General features: G+C 36.6%; 1 protein-coding gene across 2 annotated transcripts in view; it reads left to right on the forward strand.

Annotated features, from left to right (window-relative positions):
• LOC149806064 (putative chitinase 10) overlaps positions 1–27,013 on the forward strand; it is a 104,206-nt gene that overhangs the window by 46,206 nt on the left and 30,987 nt on the right. For both annotated transcript variants that reach the window (XM_089950941.1, XM_089950942.1), the window contains 10 exons: positions 1,951–2,203; positions 4,320–4,444; positions 5,095–5,218; positions 6,723–6,911; positions 7,903–8,025; positions 10,675–10,996; positions 12,562–12,736; positions 16,551–16,803; positions 23,699–23,823; positions 24,667–24,790. In XM_089950941.1, coding sequence (XP_089807067.1) covers positions 1,951–2,203; positions 4,320–4,444; positions 5,095–5,218; positions 6,723–6,911; positions 7,903–8,025; positions 10,675–10,996; positions 12,562–12,736; positions 16,551–16,803; positions 23,699–23,823; positions 24,667–24,790 — 1,813 coding nt within the window. The remainder of the gene's footprint in view (positions 1–1,950; positions 2,204–4,319; positions 4,445–5,094; positions 5,219–6,722; positions 6,912–7,902; positions 8,026–10,674; positions 10,997–12,561; positions 12,737–16,550; positions 16,804–23,698; positions 23,824–24,666; positions 24,791–27,013) is intronic.

Genomic DNA, 27,013 nt, shown 5'->3' on the forward strand with positions numbered 1-27,013 from the left:
ACTTGAAGAACTAAGGAAGGATATGATTATCTCTTGTCTTGCACTAATGAGATTAATCGCTACATAAATTTAGTACTAGTTTGTTTGGCATGTGAAATAAAGTTTAATTGTTTTTAAATATTCAATCACGGCAAGATACCGGACGAAATAGTCTTTGAAAGGAAACATGGGACTGTCACTAAAAATGAAATTCTCCCTTAGTAGCTGCACAAAGTTAAAATAATGTTTCAATTAACACAAAAGCAAAAAGTAGATATATGAAAAAATGCGAAATTATTCATGAAAATGTATCGATGAATTTTCTTACAAAAATTGTTTTCGCTTGCGAAAGGATACTTTTGGGTATGAAATATCGGTCAGAACAAATTAATTTGTTTAAACTCCCAAGGACATTCCTATTTCACAGGTTCGTGGACCCCAACCCTGCGAGGTTCTCATTTTGGAATCCAGGAAAACACTAAAGGTTATATTCCTGTGTGGAAATTACCTCTAGGAATAAATTTCCTACTCAGAGCAGAATTTCACCGACCATTAAATTTTAATTTGGTGCCAATTACTTGCCTCCCCCTCCAGCCGCCTTCTCCAGTAATTCTGATCTGGAGTCCTAGTTTCCAGGGACGACAAGGCGAAAAGTCGTTCGAAAACATATTTTCCCCATGAAGAGAAAATTTTTAATCCCGCCCATCCCCGGAAAGATAATACTCTAGTGTCAGTCACAAACACCACCAACAGACCTAGATGTGTCCTTGAAATCTATCAATTAGTTATTCTAAAAATTGGTTATGAAAGGTAATGCATGGACTTTTGTGCATGCTGACCTGTGTATCTAATATTGTGACGATTGGACAAATGTTTCAGAATCCGCCCAGTCATGTTGCAATTTTGGGATAATTTTATTCCTCAAAAGTGTTAATTCTTCTTTTGTCGATATATTTTGTGCCTATGGAGAGTCGAAGGTTTACATTTCATGTCTGTATTTTACAATATAGGGGCGAAATTGCTGTAGACTACTTTCCCAGGGAAAAAACTGCTCAAGCTTAGATCACCCTTCGCCCACCTTACACCGAAAATCGGCTCAGATGAGAAAGGTTGCTCAAAAAGAGATATCCCCCAAGGAAAAATGTGCCTTATGGCACAGGCTTGAACGAGCAGAATGTCTTGCTAAATCAGAAATATTTATATCTGATATTTCGTTAAGAGGAAAGTCGTGAAAACTAATTTGGTATATTCGGAAATGCCATGCTCCGAAGGTTATATGGCGCTTTTTTTCGAAACCTTTGTACCAAGTTGACTGTGTCAAGAAAGAGAAATCAGAGTGGTAAGCAAACATGATGTACAATATTCTGAATAATTGACGGAACTCAAAACAGGAACATCTAATTATTTCTTTTGAAATACGCAATTAAAAATCCAGAACATGGCACGTGTTTGTGAGCTTGTCTGTTTTCTCGAATCCCTATTCTATTTGACTCGAGATAGCTATCATGGTCTTTGTTTAATATAGACCTCCAAATGTAAATTTGGTACCTTTCGGACATTTTATTTTTGTGCAAGGACATTATTGTCAGTGTCTTATTCGTTTGTAATGCCTAGTCTAAGTTGCATCAATGTCTCGAATAAAAATATCCATAAAACAATGACTAGCAAAAATTTTAAGATTACTTCCCCTTGAAACGGGAAAGAACCCATCTGACTTCGATTGCAGCATGCTTGTATTCCTGCAGTCATCAATCAGTTGCTATGTTTTTTCTGTTTATTTTTTATCATATTCTTTGACCAGAATTATTTCTAAGAAATTCTTTAATATTTTATAAGATGTTACGCATACCATTTAACCACTTTTGAAGATATTACTTTCCTCTGACTATGGTATCCCGAGAAATGTAGGCCTATTTGTACAAAATGTAGATTCTGTATGTTAATTCGTTGAATTGAAATATATCATTCCAGGTATGAGCGTTTCAATAATCTGAAAAGTCAAGCACCCGATTTAAAGACTCTAATTTCTGTGGGGGGTTGGGAACAAGGAGGAACGAACTTTTCCAAGATGGCTGGGACTAGAAGTTCGCGAAAACGTTTCATAAACTCCGTCATATTATTCTTGAGAAGGTATGGGTTTGACGGCCTTGACCTAAACTGGGAGTATCCAGGACAAAGGGGTGGGGGACCAATGGACAAGATAAATTTCATCTTGCTTCTCGAGGTAAGAAATTGAATGGCATTAAGTTTGGAAGTGTAGCTTCATCATATTGATGTTAGTGGATCAACACTATTCAATGGAAAATATATGGATAAGATAACATACCGAAAAAGATGATATTTAGTTGTTTTATTCTGTTCCAGTCTGATATATGACGCGAAGATCTGTGTGTGATTCTTATTGGAGGCGAGGTAAAAGACTTGAACAGATGCACATTTATTGCTCAAGGGAGAACATTTAATAGGACAGCGAACAATTCGAACATAAAGAGAGATAACCATGTAGAAATCAGCATAGTTACGCATGTTTAACGAATTTAAAATAAAGGAAACCAAACCGGCAAGTATTAATACTGCAAATAAAATTTTCATTTCTTTTATGCTGGTCGATTATGAAATCCGCTTGGCTGGAATTTGAGTGACAGTGTGCTGTAATCGGTCACATTTCTGGTGGTTCTGAGTAGTAGTTTGCAAATTGAAATTCGTTGATATGAGCTCTCCAGGTTCACATCTCTCGGCTCGAATTAAGATATGAAAACATGCATTGTGTTCTCACCTGATCAACCACAGAGTCATTCTGGCTTGAAGTACTGTTGCGTTTTTGAACTTTTATAAATCTGATGAGGTCAGCGTTGCTGACTCTGACCCTGTCATTGGTCATGTCCAGTTCTTACCACCACCGCCATTTCTGAAATATGCCGTAATTTTGGTACTACTGTGTCGTCCGTGTTGCAGATGCGTAGAGACGACACTTCATCTTGACATTTTAAAATACATTATGGTCGCAAAGAACCTGTAGCAAAACAGCGGGAGTTGAGATAATCTGGGCGACATCTATTACAGTGCGGTGTGATTTCTTTTTGTTACATGTATGGTATCTAGAACCAACGTTGGATTGTGTCATTTGTTCAGGTCACCGCAAAGAACACCACATATTTGGATCTTAGCGTGACCCTGTCATATGAAACCACCGTGAATCTAACACGCATACAATGACTGCCACAGTGTTTATTTTTCTTTCATACATTAACTTTGTGTACTGTACTTGAATAAACTGTACTGTTTCAAATGATGCGCACCAGACGTCAACTCGTTCTTTTCATAACGATTTTTAAAAGGACTTGTTTGTTTCAGTTGGTTAATTGTGGAAATTTGTAGCTAGCGAACTTGAAATCGTAGTAACCTATTCCGTCATAAACCTATATACATCTGTGTGTGCGGTTTCTTCCGATTTCCTCAGGCGCGCATTTATCTGTATCGGTATCTGTATGTTACATTCCGTCACGGACGCAGTTACATCACATATTTTATACAGGTTTATTGCTGGTGATAAAGATGTCGCACGTACATCTTAATAGAGATTGTAATGGAACACGCTGTACAAGTACACGATTCGACTGAGGAAAGCGCTCGGTTGGATCTTGCCACAATTTTTCCGCAAAAGTTTCCCAACGTTAATCATGTTTTGTACGACATCTTCTTGGTTGTTAATCGTAAGAGAGGAGAGCGTTTTATTTCCACACACAAGCCAATCAAAGAAATCTCACGAGTTTTATTTTTAGCAAGTAACACCTCGCCATAAAATCTTTGAAAAGCCGATTGTTTCGAGAAGGCAATCTGACAAACTTTCAGAGGTTAACTTGGGACTGGAAAGTCGACGAAACCCCGATACGTAAAAATATTACGATTACAATGTAACTGATAAATTAGAATTTCAATATTTATTCATTTTTTTTTCAAAACTTGCCAAAATAGTAAATATTCACATTACGACGTCTGCTCGATAAAATGAGAAAATGACCTTGAAACTGACTTAAAAAAAACAACAAATTACACGCACTATAGGTGTAGCCAAGTATGCAGAAGAATGCAATACATATAAACGCTAAATAAAGGTGTATATATAAGTATTGTGGCGAGATCGTAGGGTATAAAAGTTCATAAAGCATGAGGCACATAACACGACCTGTTAACCGGTTAATTTGTGTTCGGTTTATCGATTAATAAAGCAGCCAAATTTGGCAAAACAAACACGCACACACACACTTGATTTGCGAGTTGTTGTTTTTAAAATAATTTTCTGTGCGAAAGAGTTGCAAAGATTTTTACACCTTTTGCAGGGGCTCAGAAAAGCCTTCAATAGTGAATCTGATTCGACTGGAAATGAACGATTGATTCTTAGTGCAGCAATACCTGCGGGACAGTCGGATATCGACACTGGCTATGACGTTCCAGAAATGGATAAGTACGACATTTTGTTTTAAAAACTACATCACAATCGTCAATTTTTTACTTGTTTCGGCTAACTTTTTGTCATGGAGATATATTTTTATGTCGTACTGGTGTTAAGCTGTTATATATATATATATATATATATATATATATATATATATATATATATATATATATATATATATATATATATGTGTGTGTGTATATATATATATATATATATATATATATATATATATATATATATATATATATATGTGTGTGTGTGTGTGTGTGTGTGTGTGTGTGTGTGATGTAAAAGTGGGAAATATATTATTCCATAAGGTTCTTGTAATAAGTAAACAGTTTTGATTATAAACAGCTATCCATCACTTTCTTCCGTCAATATGCAATATTTTGTCTCCTTTGTGATTCTGGCACAATTTGAAACGTCTCTATATCTACCTGGTAATAATGTTCAACATGACTGTAGATTATCGTTACTGGATGCACACGAGTCCTGTTTAATTAGGAAATATGTGACAGCGGTACAAGTCTGATGGGAGTGATGAGCAAGTTAGACTTACTTCATTTTGCTGTCCACGTTCATAGCAATCTACGAGACTCTACATCTTTCAGCTACTTTCCAACAGTTTCACACCATAAAATTTCATCTTTCTCCAGATACCTGGATTTTGCCAGCATCATGGCGTACGACTTCCATGGCCCCTGGGACGACACAGCAGAACATAACAGCCCATTGTATGAAAGACAGTCGGAGAGGGGGTTCCAGAAAACATTGAACGTGGTACAAAACTCTTCCTCTAGGATTATTATTCATATTTAATGCACTTTATTCCTCAGTTAGTATGTCAACGTTTAACCACAAAGCCACAAAAGACAATTTCACAAGAGAAAGCATAACAAAACACTTTAAAATTACGAAACGCGATTACCAATCAAAGTCTACATTGTTTTTTGAAGTAGATAAGTACAGTTAATTACAAAACAAAGGTTGAACGATGATGAGTGCTATTACATTATAGGGCGAGCAAGGCAGTACTAGCTGCAACAACTGACCCTAATCGAAGGCGTCAGTGTGTTAGCTATTAAATGTTTGCGGCATGTACCAAAATGTTCATCCTGAATATAATTCATCATGGATCCAATATTTCGTTGAGCTGGTTGTATGTTAAAAAGTGCACTAATTTAAGCTCTAAAACAAAATTGCACCACTGAGTTTACAATATTGAACGCTTTTAAATAAATTTATAAACGTGTTTTTGACATTTTTTTACATAAAAATGATCGTTCAGACCATGTGTCTGAGCAAGCGAATAAATGGCAGGAAAACGTGATTTTGCTGACCTGCGTGTTCTTTGTTACCTATGCATTGACACATGCCCGTTTAAACGGGCACAAATACATATATGAAGTCTTTGATCCTTACTTCACGACTTTATTTTACAAAATAAGAGTTGGCGATTGCATTTAGTAAATTTTCTATATAATTGAATAACATCTCATTGCTATTTGTACATATTGCGAAATGAAAGCAATATTTGTTTTCCTTCCCACTAGCATTGCACCATGGTCCCCCAGTTTTGCAAATAATTTCTTATTTCTTAAGGAATAAAAAGCACACATAAGTACATACGTAACGTGCCTTAAGAAACAGGGGGAGCTGCTAATGACTAAGGTACCATAAAAACACAGGGAACTGCTGCTAATGACTAAGGTATCTTAAAAACACGGGGAGCTACTAATAATGACTAAGGTACCTTAAAAACACAGGGAACTGCTAATGACTAACGTACCTTAAAAACATGGGGAACTACTGCTAATGACTAACGTACCTTAAAAACACAGGGAACTGCTGCTAATGACTAACGTACCTTAAAAACATGGGGGAACTGCTGCTAATGACTAACGTACCTTAAAAACACAGGAAACTGCTGCTAATGACTAACGTACCTTAAAAACACAGGGAACTGCTAATAAAGACTAACGTACCTTAAAAACACGGGGAGCTACTAATAATGACGAAAATCTTTATACCTAAGTGTACGTAGAAATTTCTTTATTGTTTCTATTAAGAGTTTGTTATGTTCTATCCCATAATGCGAGCCAATGTTGACATGACGTTTTCAGTGTTAAACGTCGTGGTAGCTTCTTGTTAAACAACTCGGCACTTGTACAATACGTGCTTAAGTTTGTCTTTTTGGAAGTTACCAAATATATATATAATTTCTTTATTAAAGCTAAAATTTATAATTTCACAAAAAGTTAACGGATAAAATGATATTCTCCAGAAATGGGCAGCGGATTATTGGGTATCGAAGGGTTTAGGTAAAGACCGCATCAACATCGGGATACCGACCTATGGACGGACATTCACCCTCAGAAATCCAGCATACGATATTATGATAGGAGCTGCTGTAACGGGATCCGGACCACCGGGGAAATATTCCAACAGCTCCGGATTCCTAGCTTATTATGAGGTAACCAAAATGAAAAGTTCAAACTATACTGATCCTTTCCGCTCTGTAAGCAAAGGTAAAGAAAAAAAATATACGCGAAACGTAATGGTTAACTAGTTTCAAGACATAATTTTGTTAACCCATGGTGAATGGAAAATTGGTCCAGTTTTGATGGAAACGTTTAAAGCATTCCGCTGTCCCGTTAGAAGTATCTTGAAAGATGGATGCAAATGAAAACATGCCAAGCTTGGCAAGCATGCACGTATACAAGTACATGCAAATGTCTATGGATTGAGCGTTGTCATAGTCTGTTTTCAGTTTTATGTTAACCAGCACATAACTGGTTATTCAATATATAATGCACTTTTCCCGTGATTAAATGGTTACGATGACCAATTTGTAAAGGTATATAGACTTTTATTTTCAAAACTTCAGCCAGATCCTTCTTGTGGTCTTAGCTTTTTGTTTTTGAAATAGTTGCCAATCTGGGATGGCTCTGTATGTTATTTACATTATAGATGAAAGTAATGATGGAGAAGAGCCGGTTGTTTGAGTTGTAAGGAATGGCAATTTAGATGAAACAAAAATCTTTTTAACGTGCATATATTTTTCTGCCGTGAAATTTATAGGACTGTATCATATACAATTCTTTTTATTTCTGGAAACATTTTAAGACACCTATGTTAGGATCCATTTTGTTAAAAATGTAGGCTTTCACTAGGTTTAATGGTCTCGTGGTCCGTGAATTGCAATGACAAACTTTTCATAAGGCCTTGACCAGATTACTAGCTATTAACACGGCTACCTACTGCACAATTTTTCTTGAACCCTGTGAGCGAGACTGTGAGAAAAAAGTATTTGAAATAAATGCAACTCAAGAACTAAAAACAAATTTAATTGGCAATTAGATGTCATGACATCAAAGAGCCCTGTTTCTTCAGAAGAGGTTGAAATTTAAAAGTGCGAATACGTGCATTGACGCTCGTACTACATTTTTCTTCATTCTTTTCAGATATGTGATTTAATGGAGCATGGAAACGGAAGGGAATTTTGGCACCACGAGCATCAAGTGCCTTATTTTGTTACGAAAGATACTTGGATAGGCTACGAAGATAGACGGAGCATATTAGAAAAGGTATTCTAACATGAACCCATTTCATATCACTATACAATACATAGACACAACAAAATGTATGTTTTATTCCAGGTGGGGAGATGACAAGTTTGATACGTCATAGAAATATAGAGGCCGTCAGGAGGTGACATATGTTCCTACGCCTTATCAAACGAGTTCTTTCCCCCGACTCGGAACAAAACAGATTTGTGGTTTTGGATTTATTACATATTACCTATTTATTCACACATTCTTTTATGTTTTTTAATGAATACTTAAAAAAGAATGAATTAGTCATTTGGCATTTTATGAAAGATATTGTACAACCCACATGTATGTAACTGGGGCTAAGCCTAGGTTGGTGTTGTTGTTGATGTAGGGTTTAACTCCATATTTCAGCACAAGATAGACTATACATGGCGACCAGTAGAAATGGTGGAATAAGAACCCGGGTAAACCTCGGGAAGAACCACCGACCCATGAGAATCTAATGGCAAACTTTCTCACATACCCACATTGGCTAAGTCTAGGTTTATACTGTGCAGCTGCGTCATCGGTTTGTCTGAACTGCAAATATAGATTGACTCTTAGCTGTGAACTTTTGAAAAATATATCGGAAACAGGAATTGATTTAATCAGCAGTCACATGAAAGTGGACATTTTCCTTATTTCTCAAATGGAACATAGGTCTTGGATCAGTATGTGGCCCTTTTGTTACTTTACTTGCTGAATACATACCCTGCTTACAAGCAAATTTCAATGCAAATTTCAAAAGTTAACATTAATTAAATATATTGATTTTTACAACGAAAGCCCAATACTTTACAGCACTTTCAAACTCTGTTTTCATTGAATACAAGACATTATTGATGCATTGAACTTAAAGTGATAATTTAAGCACATATTTTGACGAAATCGAACATTCGGTCTCTTTCTACCATGCAGCGTGGATTTTTAACATTGATTTTGATATATTTTAGCAAGACAATTCTAGACAATATTGCAATATTGTACTGTTCTCTTTACTTTTTTAATACTTGAACAGTTGTAAGAGTTAAAAATGTAAGCAAACGTAAACTTCCTCAAGTGTACCTCAGTGATGAAAAGGTCACAATAACCTTGTAACATGATACAAAGTCACAATAACCTTGTAACATGATAAAAAGTCACAATAACCTTGTAACATGATAAAAAGTCATAATATCCTTGTAACATAACAAGTCGCAATAACCTTGTAACATGACACAATTCTTCTAAATTTAAGTCACACTCAGAACTGCTGCTGCTTTCTGTGATACGTTTACCTTTATGACACAAATGTTGGTCTGTTTTATTCTCAGAGTTACGAAACATTCGATTTCTGGGTAATTTTAATGGACGAATTGTAAATTCCTCCACTTTAACTTGCTCCTTAAAGTACAATTCTGCAGACCATAGTTTTGAAACTCTAAAGCTGAAAAAGAATATGTCTAAGCTTGGCGTTTTATTTAGATGATTTACATCGCGGAACGTCTCCTATTAAATAAACATGGGGTCAAGTTTTCCTCGAACGTGGGGTACTTCTAATCATGTCTTTAATCTTGACAGGACTCCCAGTCTTTTTTAATTTGTCTAGATTTTTTTTAGAAAAGGTCTATCCAAGATTTCAGCGGCGAAGTATCTGCTACCCCCCTCTTATTGTACTCTCCCATTCTCCCCAGCGGTAAAAGCGGCCATTTTCACCCAGTATACTTGTATTTCTTAACATTACGAACATGACATTTTTAATAATTCAAAACGTATAGCACTAAATCATTTCCTATAGTTTATTAGGGCACTGATATAGAATATTTCAAGTTGCAAAAGTAGTTCCGGCTGGGTGTGCGGTACGGAAATTTTAGGTGTGCGATACTTAATCACAGATATGAACACCTGTATTGTACGCCAGATCAGCCATGCAAGATTAAATGGGTATGCAATAAATGGAGAAGAGAGGTATTTATCCTCCAAAATGCACACCGTTTCAGAGCGCTGAACGCGTCACAAACAGCAACGTAACATTCTGAAGTAATCACAACGGTGCGCAGTTATTAGTGGAATGACACGTTAGTAAACTTATCGTAGTATTAAGTCGACAAAAAGAAATGGGTGTAAATAAGTTGGCATTTGTTGATTTACATGCTTGAACCCATATCGAAAGATAAGACGCGCGTTTCGCTAGAGTTTTATTTCTAAAAATATACATTCAATTGGTATTTCATATATAAGTTTAATTCATTTCTTAAATTTCATTCACTCAGTTGATATGGACAAAGAAAATGTCATACTTGTACACTCCCGTACGTATTTTACCCATCTTTTATTTTGATTTCACGTACTCTGAATTGGAAATTTGTACTTTTCAAGGTTGGACAGATTTCTATATCTCGATTGAAGTTAGAATATCAAAAGTCGAGGACGTCGAACACGAATTCAAGATTCTTGATAACGAAACGTCGAGATCACAGGACAAAGACTAGCTAACCACGTGGTCACTCGGTTCATTATAAATGTTCGTCAAAAATATAGAATACATTTACAGTCGAATGATGAAGCAGCTCTCTTTGCTAGATTAAAATAAATCAAATGTATTTGGCCTCATTACGAAAATTATAGTTATTATTTTTCAAATATTCGCATTTTCGTTTTCAGACGAAGTTCATCGTCGAAGAGGGTTATGGAGGAGCAATGATATGGTCACTTCCTCTTGATGATTTTAGTCAATCTTGCAATTCTTCACAGTGGCCATATCCGCTGACAAGAACAATAAATGACTTTCTGCGTCAAGTCGAAAGGGGCGAAAGTTTGGCATACAATTTTAGTACAATCCCTCCAGCATATACGGAAAACTCGTTCTTGACAACAGAAGGTGCAAGGGCCACCTCAGCCATGACGGCTGTACCGACCTCTTCAGGCAAAAGTGTTTCGGTACCAAAAGAGAAAAATGGAATTCATCCACCAGATGTAAAAACAAGTAATGCTATTTAAGAGTATCCTTTATCTCGTCTGTGATTATGTGTCTGATGGCGTTGTCGTCGTTATGTTCGAAAGGTATTGACGTAATTTTTCTTGGGGATTTTATTCCGTTTTTAGGACACTGTTTGCATGTACAATCTTGGGACATGCTAGACATATTCATCTTTCAGGTTACTTTTCATGACGGACAAAAGGTTACATTAACCTTTTCATGTCGCATTGATCAGGTCAAGTGTTTGTACTTTTCTCGGTTTCTTGGTCACTGTTGCGCATCATCAGACTCAAGCTATACTTCTCAGCAAGATACATGTTAATCACAGCGACCTATTTTTCTTCAGCTTCTGATTTGGTAAGTGGTTATAGAATATGCGAAGGCAGAACAGGCAGAATATGATGAACTTAATTCATTTGTAATTTTTGAAGCCTGTTTATAAAATATAATATCACATGAACTCGTTATCTTATTATGTTTTGCGGCCTATTGACATCCATATAATGACAAGAAAAGGAATCTCGCCAGATCAGATTCAGAACTTTGGGCATTTGTTTTGTTGTTATTATTATTATTATTATTATTATTGTCGTAGTTGTTGCTAATAATTTTTGCTTGGTATTTTTTGATTATTTTTCTTCACGCTGTATAGAAGTACACAAAATGTTTGACAGCCTTCCTTTTTTTAGTATTTCAAAGAATACTACAACCGTTCGAGGTCATTGGAGAGTAGTTTTCATATACGAGTGAAAATTCTTTTAGCAACTACAATGTACTCCTAGTTTTGGATAATTCTCAGTGAGAAAACATATCCTAGGATACTTATTGGAATTTGCGTTGGGAATGGTTACAAATTATCATATTTGTTTGTTATCGTCCACATCACGGGTACGTTTTAAGATGGTTCTGTTTAGATTAATAGTCCCGAACGCCTGTCAACACTAGAACAGTATATGTGAAATCACATTCATTTTGAACTAGGTAAGACACATGTACTTCAATTCAGTTTAAATTTGTAGATCTTGGCAGTATTAGGGTTGATTTAGGGACAGACTTGTCCGTATACAGACAATGGGAATTAACATTACAGTCGCCATTTTGAAATGGGTCTGCATACATACAGTGGAATGGTTAGTAAGTGTGGCAGTGGTCAGGTCCTACGGCGAATTGGTTAGTATATAGATGAGTGTTGGTTAAACGGACATAAATTCTTAACACTACATTTACTCTTGACCGTAAACCGGCTGATACTGTTAATCCTATGGACATTTTTAAGACTACATTTCCCCTTTTCTGTATAAGGGCCCCTAATGCTAATACTATGATGGTCACCAGGATCAACATTTGAGCAAAACTTACACATTTTAACATTATATCTTAATTGTGTGCTTTTAACGACCCTTAATTTTATGGACTTTTTAATATTATATTCCACTTGTCCGTATATCGACCCCCTATACTACTGACATTCCAATATAAAGGCATGTATAACAGCCTGTAATCGTAATTCATTTTAATATCGGCATAAAGCGATATCTTAATAAACTTTTGTGTGCTTATTTCTTTTTCAGAATGCCGAAAATATCGACTTGTGTGTTATTACACGAACTGGTCTCAATACAGACAAGATATTGGAAAATTTCTACCAGAAAATATACCACCTCAGTTGTGTACGCATGTGATTTTTGCCTTTGCTGATGTGGTGGAAAACAGACTGGAAGCACTGGAATCAAACGACGAAGATTTGTAGGTATCTGGAAGTAGTGCATATGTGAGACAGGGACCAATTATTGTTTTGATTGCTGTTTTGTTTCTTATAAATCCACTATAGGGATACGAGCACATTAAACTTCCAATTCAAAAACACCAGACCAGCACTTCTTAGGGGCACTCGGAAAATTATTTAACTCTGAACACAGCATGTGCAGTAATTTCTGTTGATACGTACACATCACAAATGGGACCCAGCTACGTTGTATTTATTTTAACCGTTTTTAGACAAGAAATTTTGAAATTTCATTAATGTGAAATTAACAAAAATGGCATTAAAAGATATTTGTTTTGGACAGGATGAAAGAGTGGATTAACATTAAAAATAAAAATGATATTTTGTTAATTAAAATAATGACAAATAAGTAGTATTACTCAAACGTTGGAGAAAATAGGCATATTTACAGATCACGTTCAAATTAAGTTTCAAATTAGCTGAATCAGCCTTTATCGCAGGATGGTTTTAAAGAAGTTTATAAGAGAAAGGAATAAGTTGCCTATTTGGTGTAGATTTTAGAATGTATTTGAAAACAAGTGTAATAAAAATTGGAGTGATTTTAAAATGTCTGATATGTTAAAAGGAGAGAAGTATCTGAATATCACTAGTAAGCAACACAAAATGGAAGGAATGATAAACAATATATGGCGACTACAATCTAAATGATGTATTAGAAGAACGACTACAGTACAAGAGTTTAAATTGGTCTACGGAATTTGAAAATAAATAATGGGTAATAAAAATCAAATGTTGATGCAATCATGGGGACAGTTAAACTTCTTTAAAACTGCAATCAATGTAGGTATGACAATCGTGCCAACTGTACAATCAATGTAGGTATGGCTGGCAATCGTACCAGCTGTACAATCAATGTAGGTATGGCAATAGTGCCAACTGTACAATCAATGTAGGTATGGCTGGTAATCGTGCCAACTGAACAAACAATGTAGGTATGGCAATCGTGCCAACTGTACAATCAATGTAGGTATGGCAATCATGCCAACTGTACAATCAATGTAGGTATGGCAATCGTGCCAACTGTACAATAAATTATGCAGTTTTCCTGTGCATATTCTTTTGTATACAATTTTAATATATCTATACTGACCGCCTAGTGGTTCGAGCGTCTGCCCCGAATGCGGAAGTCGCGGGTTCAAACCCCGGCCGAGTCATATCAAAGATTTATAAATATGGCACTAACAGGTGCAACGCTTGGCGCTCAGCATTAAGCGGTTAGTGTTAGGACAGGTCGGCCTGGTGTCAGGATAATGTGACTGGGTGGGACTTCATGCTACATGTCAGCGGCATGATGCCCCAATGCTACACACCACTATAAACTGCCAAACCACAGACAACGATATGACTATAAAAAAATGTGAAAGCTACGCTAAAAATCCAAATTACACACATACACGCACACAATACATTTATAAAACTTTCAATCACACACAATAAGCACAGAAGGAAGCCAAATAAATTATATTTGAAGGGATGTAGGTCAAATGGATAAAGTAAAATAAAATAACCGTTTCTTGCAAGTATATAAAGATTATTTAACATGGTAAGATGTATTCTATTCAGAACATTCAGTTAACACTAAAATCAAACCAACATTTTACAATCAATATGTGACACACGCCTTGCCTGAGGTGAAGTATTCCGAAGGAACATAGTGTCACATGCATTGAATGCTGCAAATGCAACCGAGAAATAATTGTAAACAAAAATATTTAAACGAAGAAAAGCAAGGTATCAGAGATAAGTCTGTGCAAATGAAACTATCTGAAACAGTCTTAATACTGATAAACTATTTTGTGCTGTCGTCAGTCTTACAAAGTTTTACAATCAAAGAAGGAATTGTATCTATCGCACACAGAAGCTAAACGTTTCGACCTAATTACAAATACGAGGCCAACAACGGAAATAATACGCAGCGAAAGATAAGCGCCGTCTACGAAATTTACAAAATATATCACGGTAAAATTATGCAGTTGGATACTAAAGTAAATCTCAAGAGAATGGCGTACCAGGATAATGGACACGAGTTAATAATAATAATAATAATAATAATAAAATGCAGGTAAACAGTTCTGGAATGTTTTACTTCCATAAATATTATCACAAAGGTTGCGTACGTCCGTTTAATTGATGACTTTCTGTAATTTGATAAGACCGCATTGTGAAAGTTATACTTTTTGATATAGGCTATACTCCACAAGAGTTTTGACTGGTGATATCCAGTATCTTCAGTACGTGTACGTTGCGTATCGGTCCAGTATCGTTCAGTACGTGTACGTTGCATATCGGTCCAGCCCAGGTTTAATTCAGTCACTAGCATCTCAATGGACTTGATTGAACGCCAAGTCAAGTTGTAGTGGTTGGTGAGTTTCGCGCTGATCTTGTTGTGAATGTGACTCTTGTGGTTATTGTGTTCGTTTTATTAAATTTATGGTTTTGTTATCATATTGGCGCAGATTTTGCTGTTTAGAAGATGTATTACATTTTTTGACATTCTAACTTCTGACTGACATTGAAGTCAACTACTGTCGTCCAGCTTCTGAACGATTTGGTCTCAAGCATATTCTTGCACATTAGATAAGTTTTATCTTTGCAGTGTGTGCTTGAACCTTTTACGTGCAGGTCTACAGTGCGCAGCAAAAGGAACTGGTTGATTTATACCATTCATACGTTCGGTTGATTCGATCTTGTGCCAGAATGACGTTATAAATTTGTTGAATCTGGGTGGAAAACAGCAAAGAATGGGACGCGCATGTTGATATTCTTACGATTTTAGGAGGGTTCCGGTATCGAGAATTCTAGTTTTGTTAATATCCTGCTAAGTGTAGCTACCTCTGTGTCCTTTCTATCTTAGAAGCTAATGAGTCTATCGTGCATTGTTTCAAAAGTAACTGGGTTCGAATAAATGCGTTTGATCCGGACATACTTTAAGATAACTTCACCAAAGGTTGCTGGAGTTCAGCGACATTTGGTATGTAGTTGCAGATTATTGAGACCTTGAATGAATTAAATTTCCGGTAGCCCTCGGGACCATGTACAGAGTTTACGCCACTGTCTGTGATCGAATGTATTTTGCTTGATTTCTCTAGTATTGTCTTGTGACTTTATATTGCTGTGTTGATGATGCCTTGACTTAGTTTAATGTCAAGTACTCCACATCATCCTTTACAAGAGTTGTGAACCCCACGTGCCTGTTCTTCTAACTTTGCTTGTTGAAGCATAATTTTACTTAGGAATATTGTATTCAGCCCAAGTTTTTGTACACCATTATATTGATGAGACACTGAACGAGTTGTATTTCCAGTATTTTACAACAACATTTAGAAGAATTTTGGCTCCTGCTTGCTTGGTTTTGCAACAGATTTCTGTTTAAGGCCCCGTCAAGCATATTTAGAGAGCGGCCCCGTCAAGCATAGTTAGAGAGCCACACTGTTTTTATCGATCAGAATCGTAGAATCGGATGTCTGAATCTTGGAAACATAACTTGTCTTATAATGGATAAAGCTCATAAATGAATCCATACATTTTCACGTCAGTCTATTTTGGTGTCACTTTTATAAACAAATAAGTAAAATCTGTAGATTTCTGGCTGCTACATACGAAGGATTTGATAAGTCCAGTGTACGATGTGATTACATAACTCTCCAGGGCTGTAGCAATCAAATCTCACGTTCCTTCACCACTGTAATTTTTGTTTTATGTAACCATGTACAATGATTATTATAAAATGATAAGGAAATCACATTTTCAACTCTCTTGATCAATCTGCATTAGATACCGCAGGCTGAATATGCTAAGAAACGAGGCCAAAGATCTAAATATTCTGATATCAGTTGGTGGATGGAATGCAGCTACTCATGATTTCACTCGTATGGCAGCAACACGTTCTGCAAGGTCAACATTCATTCAATCCACCATCGACTTTTTACGCCGGCACAAGTTTGACGGACTGGACATCAACTGGGAATATCCAGGACAAAGAGGTGGTGATCTGAGCGACAAGAAGAATTATGTTCTTTTGTTGAAGGTAATTTTTAAATGTTATTTTCCTGGATATGGCACCCTACAATGCTACACTTTTACCATAATTAGAGTAAATGAATAAATAATTGTGTAGTTGTGTACCAATTTCAGTAATTTCTCACCTGCAAGTTTTGATGAATGTAATCTTTTACTTAAATGATCTTTAAAAAATGAATTTATTACAAAAGGTTGCTATTATAAGCAAATAAGTGGTAAAGAAAGCACATTTTAAAAGTTGGACGTGCAAGATGTGGCTAATTCGTCTAGCATTCTAAATATATAATGTAGACAACGTAGGCATGTATGAAAAGTGTACATACAGTTGAATCCTTCCCTATTTTAAAATATTTTAAAAATACTTTTATACGTTTATTTGAAAAGTCAGATCGTGTACACAAGAAGTTCGTGTTGTTAAATAATGTTGTTCATTTATAGGGAAGAAGATTCATAACGTGTTGTTAAATAATGTTGTTCATTTATAGGGAAGAAGATTCATAACGTGTTAAATAATGTTGTTCATTTATAGGGAAGAAGATTCATAACGTGTTGTTAAATAATGTTGTTCATTTATAGGGAAGAAGATTCATAACGTGTTGTTAAATAATGTTGTTCATTTATAGGGAAGAAGATTCATAACGTGTTTTTGACTATTGACATTAAATCAGTATAAACTATAGCTTATTTACTAAAATGTAAGTTATAGTAAATAGAATCAATAATAATTTGAAAGTTAGTTTAAACTCTTGTTACTACAATGATACCATGACTCTTGAACCCAGTTTCCTAATGTCATATTAGTTGTGATTAATAGAAAGAAAAACGTGACCTTCGAAATTTAGATCTGGTCTTTGAGGCTAACATTGCTACCAAAATCCAAATCATTAAATGCGCAAAACCCCAGAGTTAAGATCTAAATTTCCTCGTTTTGAAAATTGTGTATCTCAGTGGATTGTAGAATGTTGCAAATATCAATTGTGGGCTGATCTGGCAAAAATGATCAAACAATCGCCAGAAAATCAAACATGCTAAGGATATGACGACACGCATTGATGTGAATACGAACCATGTGATAACAGCACGTGCAATGGTGACCAAGATAAAATGGAAGCTGAATTGAGAAAAACGTCTTGCACAAATTTCCTTAGTATGCATTCCATCAAACTGTACTATATAATACATATGCTTTATCTTTCTGTTCATTTTCTAAGATTTTCTGTCGCGCAGCCGTTAAATAATGTCAAATATTGACCTAGGTTTACTGGGGTATTGTAACCTAGTATTAATTGCCACGTTTGTTTTGCATCATCGTCGGTAGGTTAGACGAGTACATGCGTTGTACATGCGATGCTTGCTTGTAGGAGTTGTCGTAAATATAGATAGGGGTAATCAAAGCATACAATTAAGAAAACGAGTTTACATAATCTTTTTAGTATAAAATATTTTGTGTACTTCTGTGTATAGATTAATGTATGGTGAAGGATAATATTTCCAAATTAAAATTGTCTGGCACGAGTCTGTTTGCATGTAACACAACCCAGGTGCTGTGTTTACTGTGTGACCAGTTTATGAGCAGGGTGGCATGTACGAGGTCAATCTTTGCTGTGTTAGGAAGTCGACTCGTACCCCGTTTACAGAGAGCACTACATACTAATTTACTTATAGATGACAGAGAATATAACATACTTAGTTAAAGTATGAAAATATGTCGGGATAGTCTGCCTATAATTGGCTTTTGAATCTCACTTTGCTATATATATCAATCATTTTATCTTTGTATAAGCTTTTGCATCTCTTTTCAATTTTCTTTGTAATGTTTTCATATTTTCCACTCACTGACAACTTTGCCACCGACAATGTGGCTGTTTCGGTTTGATAAGTTGAACGTTTTGCTTCTATATTTATGTGTAGTTGCAGTACATACTATGCATTTTCCTTTGATTTATTAGATCTTTTCTCGCTTTTACGGTTAGTATTAAAATCAGTTTTCATTTTTATTCTAGTTATTGTCTATGTCGCTTTTTTTGTTATTTTAGAACACAAAAGCGACCAACTTTACAAAATGCAAGGGATGCGCTGTCTCGGAGGTTGCTCACCACATGTGCATAACATCTTCGTATTGCGTTTTCCTCTAAACGTGCTGATATCTGCATAGCGTGGTCGAAAATCACGTGTGTATGTTCGAAGCGAAGTTGAAAGCAACGAGAAGGGAGCGCAAGGAAGCCATCGAAGACCTATTCTGAGTTTGCACCTAAAACATGGAATAGTTTTCGTTATTGGATATGCAGTTCTGTCCCTCCCCATTGGCAAGATATTCCTCGTTTTTGCCAATGAGTCCATAATTTCCTGGAAATTGCAGAACTCGCTCTTCCTGAATCAAATGCACTGCCATCTACTAATCTTCATTCAGAATAGAAAATGAAGTGAAATGTCAGGGAAATGGCTTCAAAAATTCTTGTGTGGAGAGCTTACATACTTTTCATCGTTACGCCTTTCTAAGAGGAAATGAATCTGTGGTACCTTCTGACACATGGGTTTGCAGCCTATCTTTACGGGAGATTTTCTCCAGCTTATTTTTGGCAGGCCGTCCTGGTGGTGCTTGGATCAATGTCAGTAGAGCTATTAAGTGGGACTGCAAAGATGTCGACCTGTCTTCTCTTCGTCATTACAGGGACCCGTCAATCGGTCTGTTCGAATAACCAGGCTATCATTGCCGGACGCCGCATATTTTTACCTGGAGGGATCTCGTTATCTTTCCACTTTTCCCCTCATGATGACTACTTCAATCTTCATATCTCAGTAGACATCCATCGATTATCCCCCTACAGCCATGTTTGTGGACACGAGTTTCATCAATGAAAAAGGTTTGCTGAAGCACGATAACCGCGCCCGCGAAGAGACTAACCTCGATCGATGTCAGAGTCCGAACATAACTATGGAACTAAACGAATTCAGCTTCAAAATCTGCGGCGGAAGAGATTTACCGCAGTACGTCTCTGAATTAATGCCCACACCCCCATAGGCATGTCACGTTAAGCCTTGGTATATGTAGATAATGAAGATATCAATTTTTCCATTATTTACTTGAGATCAATTAAATTGTCTATTACTTATCAGAGATTTCGAAGGGTACAGAACATTATGAAATCGTTACGTTAAGTCGGCTACCACTTTCGTTTTTGGCCACATGGCACAATTCGCATGAAGAACCAAATAACGTTGATGTTTTTAATGCTGAAATAGATACGTCTACGTTTTGACATCACCTCTTCTCGGTTCTATAAAGACTAACGTCGAGTTTTCCAGACTGCATATAAAAACAAGTTGAATATACTATGGAAACTCATTATCATATGGACATCACATTGTTAAGCAATTCCCATACAGCATTTTCAGGTCTTGACTTGCTGAGGAACGATACCTTCGTAGACCAGTATGTATGGCTGATCTTACAGAAGAGATACGATCCTTTCTGCTATTTGGAAGCTGTACTGGAGCTGTGAGAAAGCAGGATGCGCATGAACTACCCCTGCATCTCGCTCGGCATGTTTCCTCTTTTCGGCAGTAAAAGTCGCAGCGTTTCGATGTTCGATACCAAAAGAAGAAGCAAGTAACTCCAATCATCAACAGTCATTTTGCTTCCGGAGCAGGTGGACAATTGTTGTTAGCGACAAAATCTAGCTTAGGCCAAAGGAACCTCAACCTCAACATCATTAGTAGTCCAGTAGGCTCCAGAGTTCGAAACATTTAGACAGGCTTGGGTGGATCTGTTCCAACACAATGAATAGGTGATACAAGTAGTTTGGAGGGGTTAAGGGTGTCTGGCTTCAATCTCCTTCCACGTTCGACTTCTTCTATGATGGATGTCCCATGCCATTTCAATGAAATGCCGTTGTTGTGGAAGGAAAGTAATAGCTTAGCTATCTATTCCATGCAGGAAGCAAAGATTGATCGTAAATGGACTGTGTCTGATGCCAAAGGCAAAGGACATGGTGCAACCTGTGATTGATGTATGTCAGCTCAAGAGATTCACAACTGCATCGAAGTTCAGCATCGAATGGGCGCGGTCTGTCAGGTAGTCCCTGAGGAGAAAAGAAATCGCACAAAGATCTGGATCTGAATTATTTAATATTCACAGTATTTTCCTCGTCCCGTTAAGTTTATCCGGTTCAGTTCTAAAACAGTTTAACAGCTAGGGCTTAATATCACGACAAGCACGTTCACCAATGTCGTCTACTGTGTCGTTGTCCACTTTTTCCAGTCAACCTCGTCTAAGGAGACGGCAAAATATAACCTGACATAATCTATAACAGAGATTACGATTATAGACCTGAGCTAGCTGCTCAATCTTCTTGTACAATTGAGATTTTTTTCAAGAGGTAGAGATGGAATCTTTCCCAGCATTTCGTCCATTCTGTGCAAGGAGTTTCTATATTTTGTGTGCAACCCCTCTCTAAACGGATTGCACGCATCACAACACGGTTTGTTGTTAGGCTTTACCACGGTCAGTGAGAATCCAGAGAAAAAATTCAACGCATTACTATTATCAGTGTGAAAGCCATAAGCAACACCTTTCATTCGCGGCACGACTTGGGGTGCAGATATTATCATTTGCCTCATCAAATAACGAAGCACCAGATCATAAATCTTCCTTGTTTGGGATTTTCTTCATTGGCACTGCAGTCTTACAAGTAACGTTAAAGCTACGACATATTCGGAGAAGACTCAATGTTCTGGCCGAGTCGTTACTGAGAAAGGTATAGACTTTGCAATGGTTTCTTCACTGGTTGGTTTTCCATTTGTTCTATTCTCTGTGGGCTATTCAACTGTTTACTTGTTTGTGATCAGGTGGAATCGCAAGTTGTTTAGCTTTAGCAAGACGTGGAAGATTGGTATTTAACTCGGTCGATAAACTCCTTCTCACTGTTCTGATAATCAGAATGATTCAAAAAGACATGGAGATCGGAAAGCGCGAATAAGTGCTCTTCCAAATAACGCTATATGCGTTCCCATGAAAATGTAAACGTTTTTCAAATCTACTCGAGCAAACCAGAACGCAAGTCTTTCTTCTCTGTCTAAACAGAATTCGTCTTTACGCATTGCTCTTTTCAGATGGGTGCTGCGTGGGAAAGACGTGAAACTTGCGAACGTGGAGAGAATTGTATGACCTAGGATGTCTTTCACTTCAAAGACATACAAAGGTCCCTGTAACCTGATGATAGGACAGTTGGATCATACCGTTACAGTTAACTGACATTTTCTCTATTTGTTTGTTAGGAGAAGAAAAGTGACACAATCACCACGAATAGTTATTGATGTAATATCTGACACAATTAGACGCCATAAGAATGCAGATGTGAACCATGACAAAATCATTGTTGTCCAACTATAATCTGAGTAGTTTTGTTCAAGTGTTTGGTGATCAAATGGAACCGCCCGTGGGCTGTAACTTGCCTCGATTCTTCCAAGCTCGGACCCATGTCATTTGAAGCTCATATCATATAAAACAAATTTATTAATTGCCTTGGCTTCAACATGTAGAGTTAGCAATTTCGTGTAGATGGTTTGTTTTCAAAAACGCAAACGTGCTTTGTCACGCAGTACAATTGGACGACAGCATGCAGAAAAAAATGATTATTCGATCCCTTTTTCTCGTTAGAACCTTCCAGAGAGGCTATACGTCAGAAACTCGTTTGTTCCCTGAAGTGTTACTGTAAGCCTACTGCTGCTTTTGTAGGGTTTAACGCCATTTTTCAGTATAAGATGGGATATACATGGCGGCCAGTGTAAATGGTGGTGGAAGAACCCAGGAAAAACCAGGGAAGAACCACCGTACTACGAGAAGCTACTGACAAGTTCTCTCACATACACACATTGGCCGAATCCGAGACTCGAACCCGTGCAGACTTAGGTGAGATGCAGTTATCCGTAACGGTAAGCGCTTTAGACCACTCGGCCACTCGGGACCCCTTAAACCTACTGAAAGTATTGGTCGTGGCCGTCAAAGACTTTCTTCCTTTGAAAGGGGAATACTAGGATTCCACTTCGCAAGTTTAGACATCTTGACTTGTGGGTCATTCGCTAGGCAGACTGTGACTTGTCTCGTGACCTTGCACGTCATTTATGAATCTCGGTTCAAGAACCAGAGAAGATATTAGTATCGACTAGTGAAGCACTTGAACGCAAATATTAAATCCGGTAAAAAGAACCGTTATGCTGGAATTCGCACTATATTTTCTCCTGTTAGCAATCGCAGTCTATTTCCTTCTACTGTCAATAGCAGTCTATTTTCTCCTGCTTCAACTTTTCGTTCGAAATCTGGTTTAAGGGAAGAGGGAGTTTGATAGGGCGGCTCTGGCGTTTATCAAACCACATTTAAGTTAGCACAAACTCGCTCTGGTTCCTTATCAACGTATCTTTTACATTTGTCCAGGAAATGATATAGGTACGACCCGTTTTTATTCTAGTTTAGCAACATCACAGCCGATATACGTTGCCCTCATTTATTAATATTGACCTTCATTTGTTCTACCGCTTATGGTGTGATCATTTAACGTATTCGATTAAATCATACCCCAGCTCTCCGCGAATGCAAACGTTCTGGTTGATATTTTGCTTAAGCTTAGTGATCAACATCCCGGTATACAGGTAGCACTCGTAGCGGAAATGGGGGTGGTGTGAGTAAATGTCATGTGATCTTAAAAGATGCTCTTAATGTATAATGGATGCATAGACGGTAAAGACGAAAGTGTTGGTCATTAGGGGTGAAATAATTTGGGGGAGTAGCGGAAGGTACGATCCTAACGTTAATATGATCAGTTAAGTATTGTGAACAGAACTGACAAGAAATCCCGTTTCTTCAAGTAAAGGAAGTTAACTCTTACCGCACCTTTGTCAAACAGGAAATGAGCCGGGCATTCCAAAGAGAAGCTGTCAAAACAACACGAAGACGGCTTCTTCTGACTGCATCCGTTCCCGCTGGAGAGTATACCATCCTTGTCGGCTATGATATACCGGAAATAGCCAAGTATTCATAGTTTATATTCTTTTGTTTTCTTTTTGTTTGATTTTTAAGGCAACAATTTTCTTACGATAAAGTTGGTTTCCTAAGTATTTATCCAAACTATTTAATATGTGCATTCAGAGAATTTGTAGCCCAGAAAGTGGCTACATTTTCGTGCCATATTCAATTACAGGGTTTTCATTGGTGTCCAGTCAATTATGTTTAATCTTGTCGGCTTATAAAGCTGTATTTGTTATTCTCATATTTTGTTAGGATTAAGAAACAAATTTCTAAATGAATCGAGTACTCATTTTTTGCCATATCGTTTCATAAAGCCAAGGTTTTGGACCCATTTTCCATTTTGTATTTTTTAGATGTATGCTTCCTTGTAGTACTGTTTCATCTAATTTCCCATAACGTTATGAAAATTCATGTAATTATTTCTTGCTTTATGTTAGCTTTTGACTATCAAACCTATTTAATAACGTGGTATTAATTGTTAGGGAGCACATGCGAATTCAAAAATATGTGCCATTTTAAACCTTTCATTTTATCTCTATAATTGTAACATATTCTCCTTGACCAATACATTTATTGCGCATTGTCATGATAACTTGAACTTGACATCAGTATACTAATGATCTACAACTGATTTGTGTAGTAGATCCAGGATTACTTTATGCTGCTGTAAAATGCTCACACCCTTTATCTCAGATTGTATCAGGAAATATGTACCGTTAGCTTATAAACTGTGTTTACTAGTCTGACTTAAAATTTGAGGAGCCTTCAGGGTAGATTTATACATCCTAATTAATCTCACTGTTAAAGTAACCATTCTCCATTAAACATATATTTTACTCGCTGCAGGTATGTAGATTTCGTTAGTTTGATGACGTACGATCTCCATGGTAGCTGGGAAACGACAACAGGCCATATCAGTCCTTTGCATCCAAGGGCAAGCGACAACGAATATCAAAGGAAACTGACGGTGGTATGTATCACTCAGTTCATCCTGGTAACTTAAACTCGACACCAACACTTTAGTGGGTCCTTTGTTTTTCGTAAGTACTATACGATGCTAGGAATTGTTTATTTTGAATATAAAGAAAAGAATAAAATACTAGTTGAAAAACACTTGCCAGGATTTCGTCTGAAAAGAGGGAGACAAAATTTGCTGTCAACTTGCCTTGATTAAAAAGTGATTGCTAGAAAAGAAAGTATATCCAGTAAATAAAAACAAACTTCAAGGTACCTTGTACTGCTTGTCATCTCTAAAAATGATTTTTAAAAATATTTTTTGCAACTTTGAAAAATATCTTGAAGATTCATTTATTCGAAATACAAATAGACAAATTCATGTACAGTGAACGCAGGCAGTTGCCAAAGAAATTATGATATAAATGCTGATGAAGTAGAAGATGATAAAACGGATACAGTAATTTGTCTCTGATACAATAACACCAATGTTCAGTAATTTGTCTGGTACAATAAACTGAGATACAGGATTTGTCTCTGATTCAATAAATCCCATTACGGTAATTTATGTCTTTGATACAATAACACACATTGCGGTAATTTGTCTCTGATAGAATAAAACGCATGTACAGTAAGTTTTATTTCTGATTAGATTGATAATGTAGAAAAAGGTAAGTCCCAGATACAGTAACTTATGTCTCATATTAGATTGATACTGTAGAAAAAGGTAAATTGTTGTTGTTGGGTTTAACGCCATTTTTCAGCACACGATAGGCTATACATGGCGGCCAGTATTAATGGTGGAGGAAGAACCCGGGAAAATCCCAGAAAGAACCACTGACCCACGAGAAGCTACTGGCAAGCTTTCTCACATACCCACATTGGCTAAATCCGAGACTCGAACCCACGCAGACAGAGGTGAGATGGCAATGATCGGTAACGGAGAGCGCTTTAGACCACTCGGCCACTCGGGGCCCCCGAAGAAGGTAAGTCCCAGATATAGTAACTTATGTCTCAGATTAGATTGATAATGTAGAAAATGTAGGTCTCTTATTAGATTTAGCTCATGAATTTTGTGCCCTGTAATCCTACAGGAATATCAGGGCATCAAAAGTTCAACAATAGGATGATAATCACGATCAGTTTGTATTAACAATTCGTTATACAGGATGGAAAATTTCAATTCAATATACAATATGGAAAATTTCAATAAATCAAAAAGTAGCCATAAGACAGATTTTGTTTCGAAAGCGTAGTTGGCAACTCGGTGTTGAAATAATACTAATACTAATACTACTACTACTACTACTACTACTAATAATAATAATAATAATAATAATAAGGACAACAATAATATCCTGAACGATACAATAATAATGATAAAGCACTTTTTGACAGGTGATATTGGCGAATCATTGGCGTGATTCGTTTTATGGAAATGACCACAATACTTGAGAATGGGGAATGCTGGAAAGAGATAATTGGTGTTGAAACTTCATCAAAAGTTATATATATATATATATATATATATATATATATATATATATATATATATATATATATATATATATATAACGTAAATGCCACAAATGAATCTACCTATTTTGACGTTTCAAGGTGAATAATTGCATCAGGTAATTACCGTACATTTACTTAATATAACTCTCATCATATGTTTGACTCGATAGTAATGGGGACAAGTGTAGACCGTAACAGAAAAACTAATGGTGTTTGCAGCGAGTTGTTGAAATATTGTATATTACGTTAAGGTAGAATAGTTGCCAAATAGTGTATACTAAAGAAAGGAGACGGAAATAAAATTGCTTGAAGGGAAAGGTACTTGCTGAAGAAAGTACGAGGAATAAAGAACGGACATTGTTTTTGTGATTGGCAATATTTCATATTGAGTAGTGTATGAACGCACCTTACCTTTTGATTTACTGTCTTACAAAGCAATCGTATCTGTATTACCAAATAAAGAAAAATGTATGGCGCACATACCAACTACATATATTTAATCTAGGTTAAATCTCGCACGGGAAATATAAATACATAAATATTCCATTACGATAACATGCTTGCCCAGGTTGGGAAAACGCTGGCTATGCATCGAACACATTTGACAATATATTAAATGGAGGTTGATTTTAAATTTAATACTCGTAAATGTAAGGGACCAAGATATAACATTTCACCGCGTCACTATAATCTCAGACTATCACTTTGTACACAGTTAGAC

This window comes from Sinohyriopsis cumingii, chromosome 2 (genome assembly GCF_028554795.1).
Source record: "Sinohyriopsis cumingii isolate HCF-2022 chromosome 2, ASM2855479v2, whole genome shotgun sequence".
Lineage (NCBI taxonomy): Eukaryota > Metazoa > Mollusca > Bivalvia > Unionida > Unionidae > Sinohyriopsis > Sinohyriopsis cumingii.